Source organism: Zeus faber (assembly GCF_960531495.2).
Source record: "Zeus faber genome assembly, chromosome: 4".
In the NCBI taxonomy this organism is placed as follows: domain Eukaryota; kingdom Metazoa; phylum Chordata; class Actinopteri; order Zeiformes; family Zeidae; genus Zeus; species Zeus faber.
In genome coordinates, this window is record NC_137191.1 from 16575324 (window position 1) to 16589896 (window position 14573).

The following is a 14573-nucleotide window of genomic DNA, read 5'->3' on the forward strand; positions in this document are numbered from 1 at the left end:
CTGCGGGTTACTCCGATTTTTTTTTTGTTTGTTTGTGTCTTCATAGGACATTTATTCAGAATCCCAATCAATCTTTGTGTCGAACCTATTGGGTTTGCAATTGTGCGTCAGCCTGATCTGATGGCGGTCCTCCTCCCATGAATATAAACCGTTAGTTTATGGTTTATGGTTTTATATTTGCCAGGACACCTAGACATTAACTTCAGTTAAATGCAGTCAAATATTGATGTATTCATAATTCTGTAACATAATTACTCTATTCATTGATAAGGATTGGAATATTGCATCCCATTCAATGTTCAGAATTTGCTACACTAATAGGCTTCTGCATTATGCAAAGGGTATCTTTTACTGGCCAAGTGACTGCCAAGTATATTAGATCTTATGGTTTTCCTGTTGGAGTAGTTTATTCCTGACATTGTGCACTTGCCTCAGGGCTTCACCCACAGATAATAGGTCACTGTGTCAGGCTGTGTGAGGTATATCTTCAAGTATGTTGGATGTATTGAAATGAACTGAGCGATGCAAGCGAACGCAGTCTTGATTTGCGCTTTTCTTTTCTCCCTTGAATAAAAACCATTTTGTTTATCAATAACAGCTTGATTGGCATCCAGTGAATGCAGTTTGTCACCTACTAAATGCACGTGCCCTTTATAAAGCAAATAACGGATGAGGGTTTCACCAGAAATTCTCAGTAGCCTTTCAAGTTACCTGCCCCTCCCATGTCTCCCTATGTACAATTTCATCGCTTCAACAAAAAGCTGTGAAAGAGATGTTCTGCAGATGTTTATTACATACAGCATATTGTCAAATCCAATTTGTTAATCACTGTTCATTTGGAGTAAAAATTTCTTTCAAATTTAGCTAAGTAAAATTCCCACATGATTGATTTATTTATTTATTTTGGGTTTGCCGAGTACATATTTAAGACTACAGTGTAATAGCCCAGATTTTTGTACAGTGTGGATTTGATTTGTTTTGTTTTTACTTTCTATATCTTAAGTGTAGCATATCCCTGTTTTGAAGTCAGCCCCTAGTGTCTGTATCCATTGGATATATTGTGAAAAGGTCACTGTACATCCAGAAATCTACCAGCGCTAAATTGCAAAGGGGATTTACAATCCAATTTTAAAATTTCATTTCAGAAACTAAGAGGTTGCTATAATATATCATCTGCGGTAGCCAGTTCTCCAGCAGAAGATTTTCTCTTATCTTCAAATGCCACTGACGCTTGTCACTGTAATTGAACAAGGGGTGCATAATGAGTAGAAATATTGAAATGACGCTATGTACATTCCAATGTGTGGTGCCATTTGATCATCTTTCCTTTCCTCTTTCTGGCCACATAAGAAAGCCAGATTGGCTTTACACGATTGCTCTATGACTCGTTTACAAACATGGGATCCAGCTTTTCTTCTTGTAGCCTTCCCGTGTGCTAGAAAGAGGCTGCTTACTCTCTGGGTACAGCATCTGCATTTGCTGTTTCTTACATATCTTACACACATTCACTGTGTCGAAATGATGGCAGTGAAGTTGAGGATTGTGATAATTACAAAACAGTAATATCCAGTAATCCCTTTCCCACCTCCACTTCCACGTCAGTCGTACTGTAACAAAGGCTAGCTTTTTTGCCCAGATCTTTCAAACCTTTATTTTCCAAAGTGTTTTTCCTGTTTATATTTCCTTCTGGTTTTCCTGGTGTTTGATTTGTTGCATGTGAGTTATGTGTTTGATTTGTTGCATATGAAATGATATCAAAAGGCCAGTGTAGTCACAAGACATGTGCTATGGGCGAGGGACTATCAATTCATGTGAGGGAGGCACTCTGGGCGCAGTGACCAGCTCGAGGATGAATAACTCCATCCTATTCACACCTTCACACAGACCTTTCTTTTCTTTTGAGACAAGGACAGAAGCACTCTGTTCGAATCAGAATGTTTTCTCCCGGAAGACGCAGCGTCTGCTCAGCAATCACTGCTACTCCATGGTCCTTGTCAATCAACATGTATTTGAAGTCATGTTGATAATTTCTTAATTGGGTATTTTTTCCTCATTATTAATCTTCTCAAGTTTACTTTGGAACATGAAAGTATCCCAAATCATATCATCATCATAAAGGGTTATCACAAGTTATCCCAAATCATACATCTCAAAATCATTTAACCATCAGTCAAAAGCAGAAGTTTATATTTTATAATATGGAACAAAGACGAGCATTAACAAACACAATTGTATGTTGAATTTGTAAGTAGCACATATTAGACATTTTTACACACAAGTAAACCGACTGTTTCATTACTAAAACGTTGTTTTCCAAAAATCACTCCATTGATTACTTGATTAATGAATCCACCATTGATAAGAAGCTCAGAGTGTGTGCACATTTGATCTTATGTCCACAATATTGTCTGTGTCACAGGGTGTTGTTCACTCATGTCCACTCTAACCTATTAGCAGCCTCTAACCCAGAATGCAGCCACAACCAGTCCTATCAATATTAAACAAGCTACAGTCTGTTGTAACCCTTGTACTGTTTAGCTATTGTCAATGTGTATGTATATGTAAATACCAATGACAAATACAGTATAACCTTAAAGTTTTAATCAAACCCAGAAAAAAACATTCATCTTGGGTTAGTATTTAAAGTATGTTGTATTTTGCATCCTTCTATAAATGTCAACATCAAGAGAAGTGTACTTTCCCATTTACAGCACAATAACGTCTGGTTTCCATACCTATTGTGTCCCCTCACATTGATAGCCCATTCTGGGATTTTGCAAGTTGAGAAGGAAGCGTGTCAATGTAAGGACTGAAATGAGTCATGTCGGGTGTCTTTGAAAGGAAGTTAATCTAGAGAAAGAACAAAATGTGAGGAATTATACAACACTTTACAAGAGTGCCATCTTCTGCCCAATTCTGCTTGACTTAGGAGAAATGTATGAGGGAAAATGTATGTTTACTTATTTAGACTAGATCCAATTTCGATACATATCTGCCGATACTGATTCCGATACCGGAGCTCTTTTTTGTTCTTCTTCTTCTTATTGTTGTTGTTGTTGATATCATGTGTAAGGTTCCATGAGGCTGTAGTAAACCACACAACGCTTCTCATTAAAACAGTCAAAAAATATACAAAAATCCATTAAATTGAAATGTATTCTAAAGCTTTTTATTTGAATCGATGTGAAGTAGGCTCTACATACTTCACATTTTACCTTCACATATAAACAGGTTAAGGTTTTCAAAGTGAATAATTGAAAAAAAAAAAAAAAAAAAACGAAAAATATCAAGATCTGGACCTTTGGATCGTACGTCAACGTCGCCGCCATATTGGAACGCTGGTTTAGTAGGGGGGGAAAAACAACTTTATTTTCTACTCCACATAGATCATAAACCCTTGAATATAAAAAGGACTCAGACTTTGAATATAACTATATATCATATAATATTGCATATGAAAAATTTAAACCGGTTGAGAAATCTAAACGCTATAGTGCTTTTTATCCAGTAAAACCGCAGCTCCCCAGTTTACTTGTATCTGTTTACATCTTATCTGTGTAGTTTTTAATCCTCATCCGATGAGTCATTTCAGTGTGACGCTGCATGAATAGAACTACCAACTCCCAGTAGCGCTATGGCGGCACTTATTATATACATCAAAGTCATGATGTATTATTTTGAGGACCAACGGAAGAATGGAATTTGGATCAGCATGTGGATTGGCGACGTCAGTCTGATATCCGATAAGTGGATGACCATTGAGCTCATTGGCACCCGATACCGATATTGGATCGGATCGGTCCCATCTCTAATTTAGACGGATGAATTGTATTGAGAGAGGTTTGGTTTTGAGTTAAATGGTGGTGTGGTGGTCTTGAATGCCTTTCTTTTTTCCCCCCCTCTCATTGACTTGCAGATGAAGAGAAAGTTGGACCATGGCCCCGAGGTCCGACCTTTCCCTTCTGGTAAAAAGCCCTGTAAAGGCACAGAGTATCCAAGGTAAGAAGACGAACATTAATTTCTTCTAGACTCCCAGGCTACACAAAGTGGTGTTCCTTCCCAAAAATACCACATGGATTTCAAACTTTGTGGTAAAGATTGTAATTCATATAAATTATTTACATAGGTTTTCTGTATCTCTAAGCATGAATGTTCATTACATGCAATATAATGTAAGTAAAAAAAACACATGATCAAAGATGCCACGTCCATAATGTAATTTATAGGTTGTGCTGACAACAAATGCTAATTTCTGGATCTGCCTCATCTGTTTTTTGTGCACATTTTCATGAACGACAGATTTAACCTTTACTTTGCATCAGATTCTGTCTGAGCCCATGCTCTTCGCAGAGAACTGTATAATTGGCCTTTCTCAGCCTCATATCCCATTAAAATGAATCCATTATGAAGAAGTATCCAGCTCTCCATTTTCCTGTCGCCAAGGCAAGAAGTGCTGAGGTGTCCCATTGGTTGGATTCTCTAGCTGCCCTACATTACAAGGGCACATGGATGCCCTTTTGAAGTCCAATACTGCCCACAGGGTCCTTGTACTTGTGACGGGGAGAGCACAAATGGAAATCTCTGTTGCTCGTCATACTTTGAAGTCTTGGTACAAAAGTAGCCATTGAAAATATTTGCAAGCAACATATCGTTCATTTATTTTTGAAACTCAATCTCTGTTTTATTTCTTGATATCTTTATTCTGTAAGCAGTATGTGACAATGAAAATGTCTATATACCTTATTTTATGTATGTTAATGTTCAAATCAAATGGGCAACTTCAACTGTACGCATTTTAAAGCAGAAGCTTCAACCACTGTGTTGGCCTGTCAGAGTGTTTATGTAACTTGAAAGCAATTTAACAGTGTGAATTCAAAGAACTGTGCCTGAAATTACAATAACAAAATGATGCAATTGGACATACCCCATTTCAGTAAAAAAAAAAAAAAGTGCCTGTGAAGAAAATAATCCAGAAGATGAGAAACAAAGTATTCCCTTTTTATTAAAAATAAGTGCCCTTAGCTGTTTTCACTTCTAAACCAAATCAATAACAAGCTAAAAATGTTAAGTACAGTCCAACATCATAGGCAAAACAATTAGGCTATTATTGATGCCTTGGAATAACATAGCAGCATGTAGTCTCAGAAAGTTCTCATATAAAAGGGGGCACCATTAAAAATGCAGCGCATCCAGATCATTATAAAAACAACAAATTAGCATTCCCAGTGACCCTACCATCATAATTTGTTTGCTTTCCTTGGCCTGCTAAATTGGTTGTCAGAGTATCTTGACAAATTGACAAGTTTTAACTTCTATAAGAAAACATCGTGGTAATCATAGTCATTATGTGTCTTGATTCAAATATGTTGTCCCTTTTTTTCTTTTTTTTCCCCATTTTATGTTTTTCTACTTCTGATTAGAATTTCATACCCACCTAAAAATGAATGAATCATATTTCGGCGTAGATGAATTAATACACGTGGCTATCCGTCTCTAAACATTTGTAATATGTCTCTAATATAATTTGGTCATTCAGTCATTCAAGTTGCATTTTTTTTATTCATTGCAGCCCCACAGGCATCGTTCCATGCCCAGCCACACCTACAACGTTTGGTCACATCAGAACAGCCAACGGTCAGGGGCAACAGAGGCGACGCATCACCTCCATCCAGCCACCCACGGGTCTCCAAGAATGGCTCCGAACATTTCAGGTGACTGCTCAACACCTCAGCGATGTTTTGTTTTTTTCCTTTTCTCCCCTACTTTGTTCATCTCCTCTCCCACGGGTCCCGTTTAGCCCTTAAGGAAAAAGCTCATCTAAAAGCAGATGTTGCCCACAATCAATGTTCATTTAGTCTTGGAGATAATTGCTGCCTTGTTGTTCAGGCCCACCACATTTCCATAGCCACTGTAGCGTGGAAGTGGAATTAGCCTTACCTGTTCAGGGAGGGTGACATTATTCCTCGTTTATATTCCTCTGCCAACGCCTTTTGGTCCATCCTCAATAGTGAACAGATTTATTTTGTATGCCTGTATTAAATCCACTCATGTTTTAAAGCTTAAAACAAGTTAGGTTCTTCTTTTCATCTTCGCCTGTTGACCTGTGTGATATTTAGGTTGTTAAAAAAAAAATTCAAGTAAGTTAAAGGGAAAAAATATATTTTCAAAAGAATTGGCTGTGTAGTTCACACATTTGCATCTTCACACTGCAGTTTACTGAATGAGCCTTCACGCTCTTGGGTAATGTGATACTTTCTTAAAAAACACTCAAGTGACTTCACTTACAACAGATATATTTGTGATCTATGTTTCCCAGCTTTTAGTATTGGTGCAATTTCTCATGAAATTCTATTCATCAACTCAGTATTGCTATGCGACGATACACAACTTCTTCAGACCCGTCTTTCCCCATATACTGTCATCTTACAATATGGCCTTTACAGGTTCGTCGTTATGGCTCAATAACCTGTTATGACAGTGATTGTGGTTGCTAGACTCATTGAATAGCTAGGCCTGCCCTTTCTGTCTGTCTGTCTGTCATGTCGTTCAACGCAAACTGCTACGGCAGACTCTTTCTAATGTAATAAATCAGTCCACAAGCAGCGAAACCTCAAACATGCATTCTGTACATTCCTCATTCCAGTCTAGGCCTGTAGGCCATATTGCCTGTAACAAGTAAAACAAAGCTGCCAACCGCCATGACTACAAAGCATATTTGTTCATTTTTATGCAAACAAAATCTTGCATTTTGTCTCAATTTATTCAGAACATGCGCTCACATTTGTGAACCATAGCACCTGAAGCTATTTAATTGATTAGTCTAAACAGTGGAAAATCACCATAACAATGGCCGTGCCTTCTGAAGACTCAGTCATGATCAACAGATCTGTTTTTTTGTCAGTCACAGAGCTCTACATCAGAAGATTCAAATTAAAACTCTGGAAACGTTGCCCCTCAATGTAAGCACGCGCATTTCTCCGGTCCCAAATCAATACCTAACCACAAACAAATAAATAATAAATAATTACTTGACTCGGCAATGCAGTCGTGCGATGGTTCACACAATAGCTATACATTTTTGCCACTGCCTCTTTATTACCTATCAAGCTCCACAAAACAACACACTTAGAAGGCATATTTCTTTTATAGGCTGTGCATTTTTACTTTTAGTACACTTTCGCAATCTATGCTCATTCGTCCGTTTGAAAGATAATAGAACAAAGCTGAATTGAGATTTATTGGAACTGCTGAAATATGTATATAACAAGAACTTAGTAATAGAGTGATAATAGGATGATAATAATAGGACATAAAGCAGAATATCTGTAGAAATCTCGAGTTTTCAGGGCGACATTACGGAAGCATGATGGTTGATGGCTTTAAAACGTGGTCTCAGAGGAAAAGTATGAGAGTTGGCAGCAGGTCGCCCAGCTGCTTTCATTGTCATTCATACATGGGAAGTGAAAATAAAATGCCTGAGCAAGCTTTTGATCATAGAACTGTGGATGGTTCAAATGGGTTTGAACTGCAGTCCTTATACCTTTTTGGTGTACGCATGGAGTAAAGCAACAGCAAATTAATTTTGACTGATCCTCCTTATTGTAGCAGCGGGGACCTCTTTGAACCCCATAATTACCTGCAGAGCCATCACCTCCAGCCACATCTCTCTAACCACCAGATTACAGGTGGTTTGCTTGTGCATTTTCCATCCTGCTTCGTAGCCTGTGATCATTTTTTGGATTTGAGTGCTCTTCCAAGGAAAACCAGCAGGCAATGCTTGGTCTTAATAGACAGCTTTATAGGCGACCAAATATTCATTTAGATATTTGTCCCAGCTATAATCAAAATATGCAAATGGTAAAAGTTTACAAAGACAAGCACAGTCATCATTGCTGACACGTTTTTTTTTTTTTTCTTCTCAACCTTTTGTGCTCCAGAGCTGGAGTGGCCCAGAGAAGCTGCTGGCGCTGGATGAGTTGATTGACAGCTGTGAGCCTACACAAGTCAAGCACATGATGCAAGTGATCGAGCCACAGTTCCAGCGAGACTTCATCTCCCTGCTGCCCAAAGAAGTAAGAGTGACTCCCTCAACCCCCTCCCCCGCTTCCTTCCCTCCGAATAAAAAACTTCCTTCATCAAATCGTCTGCCCTCTTACCTACGTTTTACACCGCTACTTCAATCGATCAAACACTTCACTCGGAACCCTCCTTAAGAGTCCTTTCAAGTTCTATGACTGAACGTGGCTCGCTCTACGACATTTGGGACTCAAAGGACCTTCCCAAAAAAATAGACTAACATCAGGGATTCTTCCGAAACAGCTTATCGCTATGGTAATCTGTCCGGGATTGCTTCCACCTCGGGGTGATGTACTGTTGAGTTAGACGAAGAGGGCACTGTGAGACTGTGAAATCTGTGACATTGACATCAAATGGTGTCAGTAGTGTCCCTCTCTGGAAAGCCCTGAGCCGTGTGATTCACTCTACAATATGAGAGAAGCTGTTTTGTATCCCCTTTGGTGTTTTCCCATGTCTATTTTGTCAACCCTTTGCCTCTTTCTTTCTTTTGATAACCCCCCTCTTCTCCCTCACGGGTAGAAGCGGAGCATGATTGCCAGGGTAAAGCATTTCAAACTAGACGACCCTGAGGGTCAATATAGGGCAAAAAACACTCAAATACAGCTCACTCATTAGATGATTTTTTTCATTATCATTGATTATGTTTTGAAGTTTTGCATTTTCCCTAAGATGTACAGGTCTCTATGCAACCCACCTATATTCAAATATGTCTGTTTTTGTGTGTGTCTTGGGAGTTAACTCCACTTAACTAAAGTCCTTCTTTACACACCTGGCATTCTTTCTTACTTTTCAACAGCTGGCTTTGTACGTGCTGTCATTCCTGGAGCCAAAAGACCTCCTCCAAGCAGCGCAGACGTGTCGCTACTGGCGCATCCTTGCCGAGGACAACCTGCTGTGGAGGGAGAAGTGCCGAGAAGAGGGTCAGTCTCCGCTCCCTCTAACGGACACGCTCTCATTGGAGAGCAGTTTCTGATCACTGCAACCCCTCCTTCCCGCGACGGGTGGTGCAATCTGTGTTTTTTCCCGTCCGATACAGATGCCAATTTTTGTCAGCCCATAGGCCGATTCTAATAGCAAGCCTGATCTCTTGTGTCAAGACCGACAGCTGTACTTACGCAAAGTATATTACAGCTGCGTAGATCTTTGACCAAAATGTATGGGGAAATAGGTTTTTAATTATGTAGATAGGGGATTCGAGATAAATACATTTCAAGACCACTAATCTCATGAATTACTTTGAAGATAATCTGTTTTGGATCAGTTGCCAATCTATCACTGTAGCCTCCCTATCTGCCCCAATCACACCCCTTTTGAGAGAACATTTGAAGTATGAACGAAGAAAACCTCTGTGATAACGGCTCTTCTCCGACTCGGCCTCACCGATTTCTCATCTCAATCAAACAGGTATAGATGAGCCTTTGCCTCTGAAGAAGAGGAAAATTGTAAAGCCTGGCTTTACCCACAGCCCATGGAAGAGTGCCTACATCAGGCAACACAGAATAGACACCAACTGGAGGAGGGGGGACCTCAAATCACCAAAGGTAGGAGCCTCTCTTCACTTAAAATTCAGTCCGTTCACCGCCAGTTGGGCGAATCTCCTTCGCCAGGGTGATGCTAGGCTGTTATAGATTTGATATCAAATAGATTTGAAGAAAGCTTGGCGCTCAATAAGGCTCAGAAGTGTTAAGTTGGGTTAAAAAAAAAAAAAAAAAGAAACCTCAACGTGTCATGGCTTGGAATTGCAATCGAACTAGGTGACCTCATTCTCCCTTTTAATTCAGCGAGAATAACCATCTGGAATCTGTCTGTCAACAATTATATGAAACATTCTATGAAGGATTCTGGGAAAGTAAACATCCTAATGTGCCTTCTCTACATTTGATCATTTTAAAAAACAAATTCCTGGTAATGGAAATGTTACTGTGCTCTTTACACTCCTTTTGCATATGCAGCGCGCTTTGCCATTTGCTGACATTGCAGTTTTGTGTGTCACGACCAGCCAGAATTCTATCTCTAGCTCTCTCTCTGTCTCTCTCTCTCTCTTGCTCTCTCGCTCTCTCTCTCTGTGTCACACACTCACTCACATAGAGGGTGTTCCATTCTAAGTGTACACTTGCAGCACTTATTGGCGTTTGTCACTTGGTGCATGAAGTGCTGCAGCTTTGTCATTATCCACCCTGGTTCTAGACACTTGGTCCGTCATTGTCCGTGAGTTCCTTTATTTTATCCTCCTCTTCCTCCCCCCTTAATTTTTTTTTACTCTCTCTCATCCTGGAAAGGTGCTGAAAGGTCATGATGATCATGTTATCACCTGCCTCCAATTCTGTGGCAACCGGATCGTCAGTGGTTCTGATGACAACACACTCAAGGTCTGGTCAGCCGTCACGGGGAAGGTGAGTTGACAGTGTTCCCAACGCTGGTTTTCTAGCTTTCCATTCACCTGTTGCCATATAGGAATGTATGTATGTGTACTGTTGGAAGATTATTTCATTTCCAAGAGGTTTAGAAAGATGACAATATATAATGCATATAGCCATACAGAAAAAGTCAATAACTGAATGATAAAGGAGTTAACTATTTTCTTTAGGAGCCAAATTTCTCCTCTAATATCAATATTTAAGCTGTTTTTGAGTAGCTCACTTACTTTTTGCATGTCTTCTTTTAAACTGGGGTATTTTGGCCTTTACAGTACAAGTCTGCTTGTAAATGTTTGCTTTTAAAATCAGTGTGAATCAACCTAATGTTGTTGATGAAGAACTAACATCGGTTGATTTCCTCTCTTTTCAGTAAAGAGATCAAAGATGCTGAAGGAACATTCAGCACATAGATTACTGAATCGATCGTCGAGCCTTTCACGATCTGATCATTTCTGATGTTTAAATCAGTGTTAAGGGTACAAGTGATTGTTTTAACCGACTTGTGATTGTTGTTTATCTAGGGCAATCGTCGTGTTATAAGTGACTTCCCTAACATTTTGCAGTTATTGTTGCGGAAGAAAACCTATTTTAATAACCACAGTACAATGTTGTATACTGAAGGTGTCACATTCTTCGTTTACATGACGTTCTGAACGGTATATTTTTGTGGCATTTTCCACCATTTCCGTCTCCTTTTAGAGCCCTGTAATATAGAACTTTATGACTTACATTGTCCATGGTTGTCTTTTGTTACATGGTTTCATTTCGAGGAAGTGTCGCAACAGCTGCCTTCTGGCACCTGACTGTTCGTTTGCGCTGTAGGCCCTAACCTGATGGTTATTGATTACTGACCTGAGCACCGCCACACAAAACCCCCCCTTGCTGTACTCCATTTTGTCCTTTTTCTACAGAACATTTATCCATTTTGCAGAGAAATTACTTGCTCATGCTCTGTTTGTATTCATACTGTAGCTGAGGCCAGTGCAATGTCTCCAACCTTGTGCTTCTGCTGTTTGATTAAAAGGTTTGCAGGTTGTTTGTGGTGTTCACAAAATCCCAATTGCCCTGTTCTGGACTTCGTTTTTGCTGAAGCGTTTGATGAAATATTCTTTCCAGAGCGCAGTGCTGGCACATTTCTCTTTTTCATGCATTTCCAAGTGCAAATAAATTGGTTAAGATTCGGGCCTGAAAGCGTGGCTGTGATCATGCTGTTTCATTTGGCAGAAATAAAGATAGGCTGAAAGAAAAGCCCTTGGAGAAATTGATATTCAGTGTGATACCATCACAGTATGGCTTGTCTTGTTGGATGATGGACCGAGGAGGGAAGGAATGCTGCTGAAAAGGGTCCTTATAGATGGTACGTTTTGCATCCGGCCAAGCACTGATTACACACATATCAGACACAGCATTTGCTGATCTGAATTGATGTTCCCAAGGTCATCTGATAGGTACGCCGCGCTGATTGGCTCTCCTCCACTGCCAGGCTAAGATCAGGATGACATGTGCACGGAGTTAAAGCTGCAGCGGCACCATGTTGGCTGACGGAGGTTAGAACAGCTGGGATGAGTCACACTGTCAGCCTCCAGCTTCAGAACCGCTCCTCCGATGCCACCCTGTAGTCGGGCTGGGATCACACTGGCATGTTGTTTCATGCTTTCCACACCACTCAATGTGTCATTGTATCTATGAATTGCCTTTCAATCTCGATGAAAAAGAATCCCCCAGACCGAATAGAGAGAGAGAGATTAGGCTTGGGTCATTTTTGATTATGCATAGTTGACGTCATGAGTCAAAGGGGCAGATAAACCCATATCTCTTATATATATATATATATATATATATATATATGGGCCGTAATTCTTGAGAGCAGAAAGAATTCCTGACTAGAGAGGAATGGCCAATTAAGCCTAGTCGACTGTTTCCTTTGAAGTGGCTGCCGATACCAGTTTGACTGCAAAGTGAAACACCCTGGCCTTACCAGTACAATCATTTATTCTCTCTCTCTATCTCGCTCTTTACCGGCAACAATCTTCATCTGACGTACTTATGTCTCTCAGCAAATTATTCCAAGACTTCAAGGCCTCCAGGAGTGGATGCTTATCCACACTAGCGCAGGGCTTTGCAGTGAACATTGGTCATCCCTGGACCTCAACGGATGCTAGCTTTTTTTTTTTTTTTTTTTGTTTGTTTTTTGCATTGCACTTAAAATCATGCCCTTCGGTGGCAAACATTTTTCCTCTGGCCTTCTCCTATCCTCTTCTGCCTCCACTATGAATATCCAGAGCAACATCAAATATGCGAAGGCCCCTGGGTTCCAGGGTTTAAGGATGTCTGTTTGACCTTGGTTCTTGTGCCTGGTGTTCGTTACCTATCAGCGTTCCGCTTGAATGCCTGGCTTAAGTGCCAAAGCCCACCAGTCCTAATAGGATCTCAGGGTAGACATTATTCGCCTGCCCTCAGCTCTCTTCAGCAACACCATACCAAAGGGCTTATGCACAGCCGGATCAATAAGAAATGGTCAGACAAGGATGGACACTGATTGCAATCTCCATAGCCCCCCCCCCCCCCCGGTAATTTATGAGTGGGATGCGCGGTACCACCTTCCCACTGCCGATACCAACACGGAGCTCTAAAGTTGAACAGTATAGAAGAACAGTATATAGAACAGAAGTAGGACATTCACAGCTAAAAATGTACATGTAATCGTTCAAAAAAATTGTTTCCCACATCCAGAAAGTAGAAGAGTTTTAAGATGTTTCCTAGGCAAAATGATGTTATCTTTCCTCACGAACCGACTGTTCTGCTTACACAGTTTACAACTCAGATTTCTTGTAATGTGACTGTAGAGACTCAACATGAAATACATCAGTATCGTGTAGTTCCGACCAAAAGAAAGGATATTGACGCCAACAGAGTCATTACGGAGTTTGTTAATGGATTTGTGTACCAACCCAGTTACACTCAATCCGGTGAAAATTATCTCTTGAGATCCTGTATTGAAATTGTATTTTTCCTTTATGTCAGCACTGTCTGTTTCGTAGAAGCAGACATGGATGTTGGCTCACACATGGAATTATTAACAAATTAGCATCTGTTATAAGTTGAATCTAATTAAACCCCATCATATCTATCTAAAGATTCAGTGAATACTTCCACTGAGCAATGTTATTGCTGTGTCTGTGGCGTCAGATTATTTGCCTTTTTACTCCCTTAAAACTTTGTGACACAGCAGTGGTGTAAATTAAAACCTTGCTGTGAGTTAATCGAGAAATGAAAGCATGAGCAGATTACACACAGACATTGGGATCCCTCCTGATGTAACGCAGTAGTCAAGGAAGATAACACAAATTCAAGTCTGAAGGGACAAAATGTGCTTTATAGATAAGACACAGCAGAGACACAGTAATGCATGGAATAAAAGTGGCATGAGATCGCCTTACACGATAACATTTTTATGGTTTTTTTATTATTATTATTTAAGCTGATATAGTTAAGATTGGTGGATTGTCTGTTTTCTGCTTGCCACAGCAGCAGTTGCATATTGAAAACAGTACCGTCTTTACCTGGGTTCACCTCTGTCTTTGTCCAGTACTTCCGCTTTGAAATCTGCAAAGCTTCTGTCTGTACACGTAAATACACAGGCAAAAACACACACATCGCTTCAAAGGCAGCTGCCTGCTGCTTTACAGAGCAGCACATGTCCTTAGTGGTGTCAGTCAGCAGCGGTCTCTGCTGTCAGACAGATCTAGGGTGGCAGGCCTGCAGACTCGCATCCAAAGAGGGGATCTCTGCCAGATGTTCTCGCTGTATAGTCGTTGGCACACATTGCACCTCAGAGCAAAGAGGAACTACAGAGGAGTGATCGCTCATTGTTTGTTGTGCAGATGAGACTGTCGACTTCCTGGGTAGGTATTAAAAATTAGATCATTTAATTCCTCCATACAGGAACTAATGAACTCTAATTTCGGCGGTTCAGGACTGATCCCTTTTCCGCACAAGTGGGGGTTGACAACACAGTGCCGTAATCTTGATCTATTCACACCGTGTGACCACGGGTCACCAGCGAGTTCTTTGTTTGCA

At 40.3% G+C, this 14573-nt stretch overlaps 1 protein-coding gene across 2 annotated transcripts in view; it reads left to right on the plus strand.

Moving 5' to 3' along the window:
- fbxw7 (F-box and WD repeat domain containing 7) overlaps window positions 1–14573 on the plus strand; it is a gene marked incomplete at its 5' end in the record, with an annotated part of 68471 nt that overhangs the window by 46808 nt on the left and 7090 nt on the right. For both annotated transcript variants that reach the window (XM_079998487.1, XM_079998488.1), the window contains 6 exons: window positions 3917–3999; window positions 5570–5711; window positions 7938–8072; window positions 8873–8996; window positions 9481–9617; window positions 10356–10469. In XM_079998487.1, coding sequence (XP_079854613.1) covers window positions 3917–3999; window positions 5570–5711; window positions 7938–8072; window positions 8873–8996; window positions 9481–9617; window positions 10356–10469 — 735 coding nt within the window. The remainder of the gene's footprint in view (window positions 1–3916; window positions 4000–5569; window positions 5712–7937; window positions 8073–8872; window positions 8997–9480; window positions 9618–10355; window positions 10470–14573) is intronic.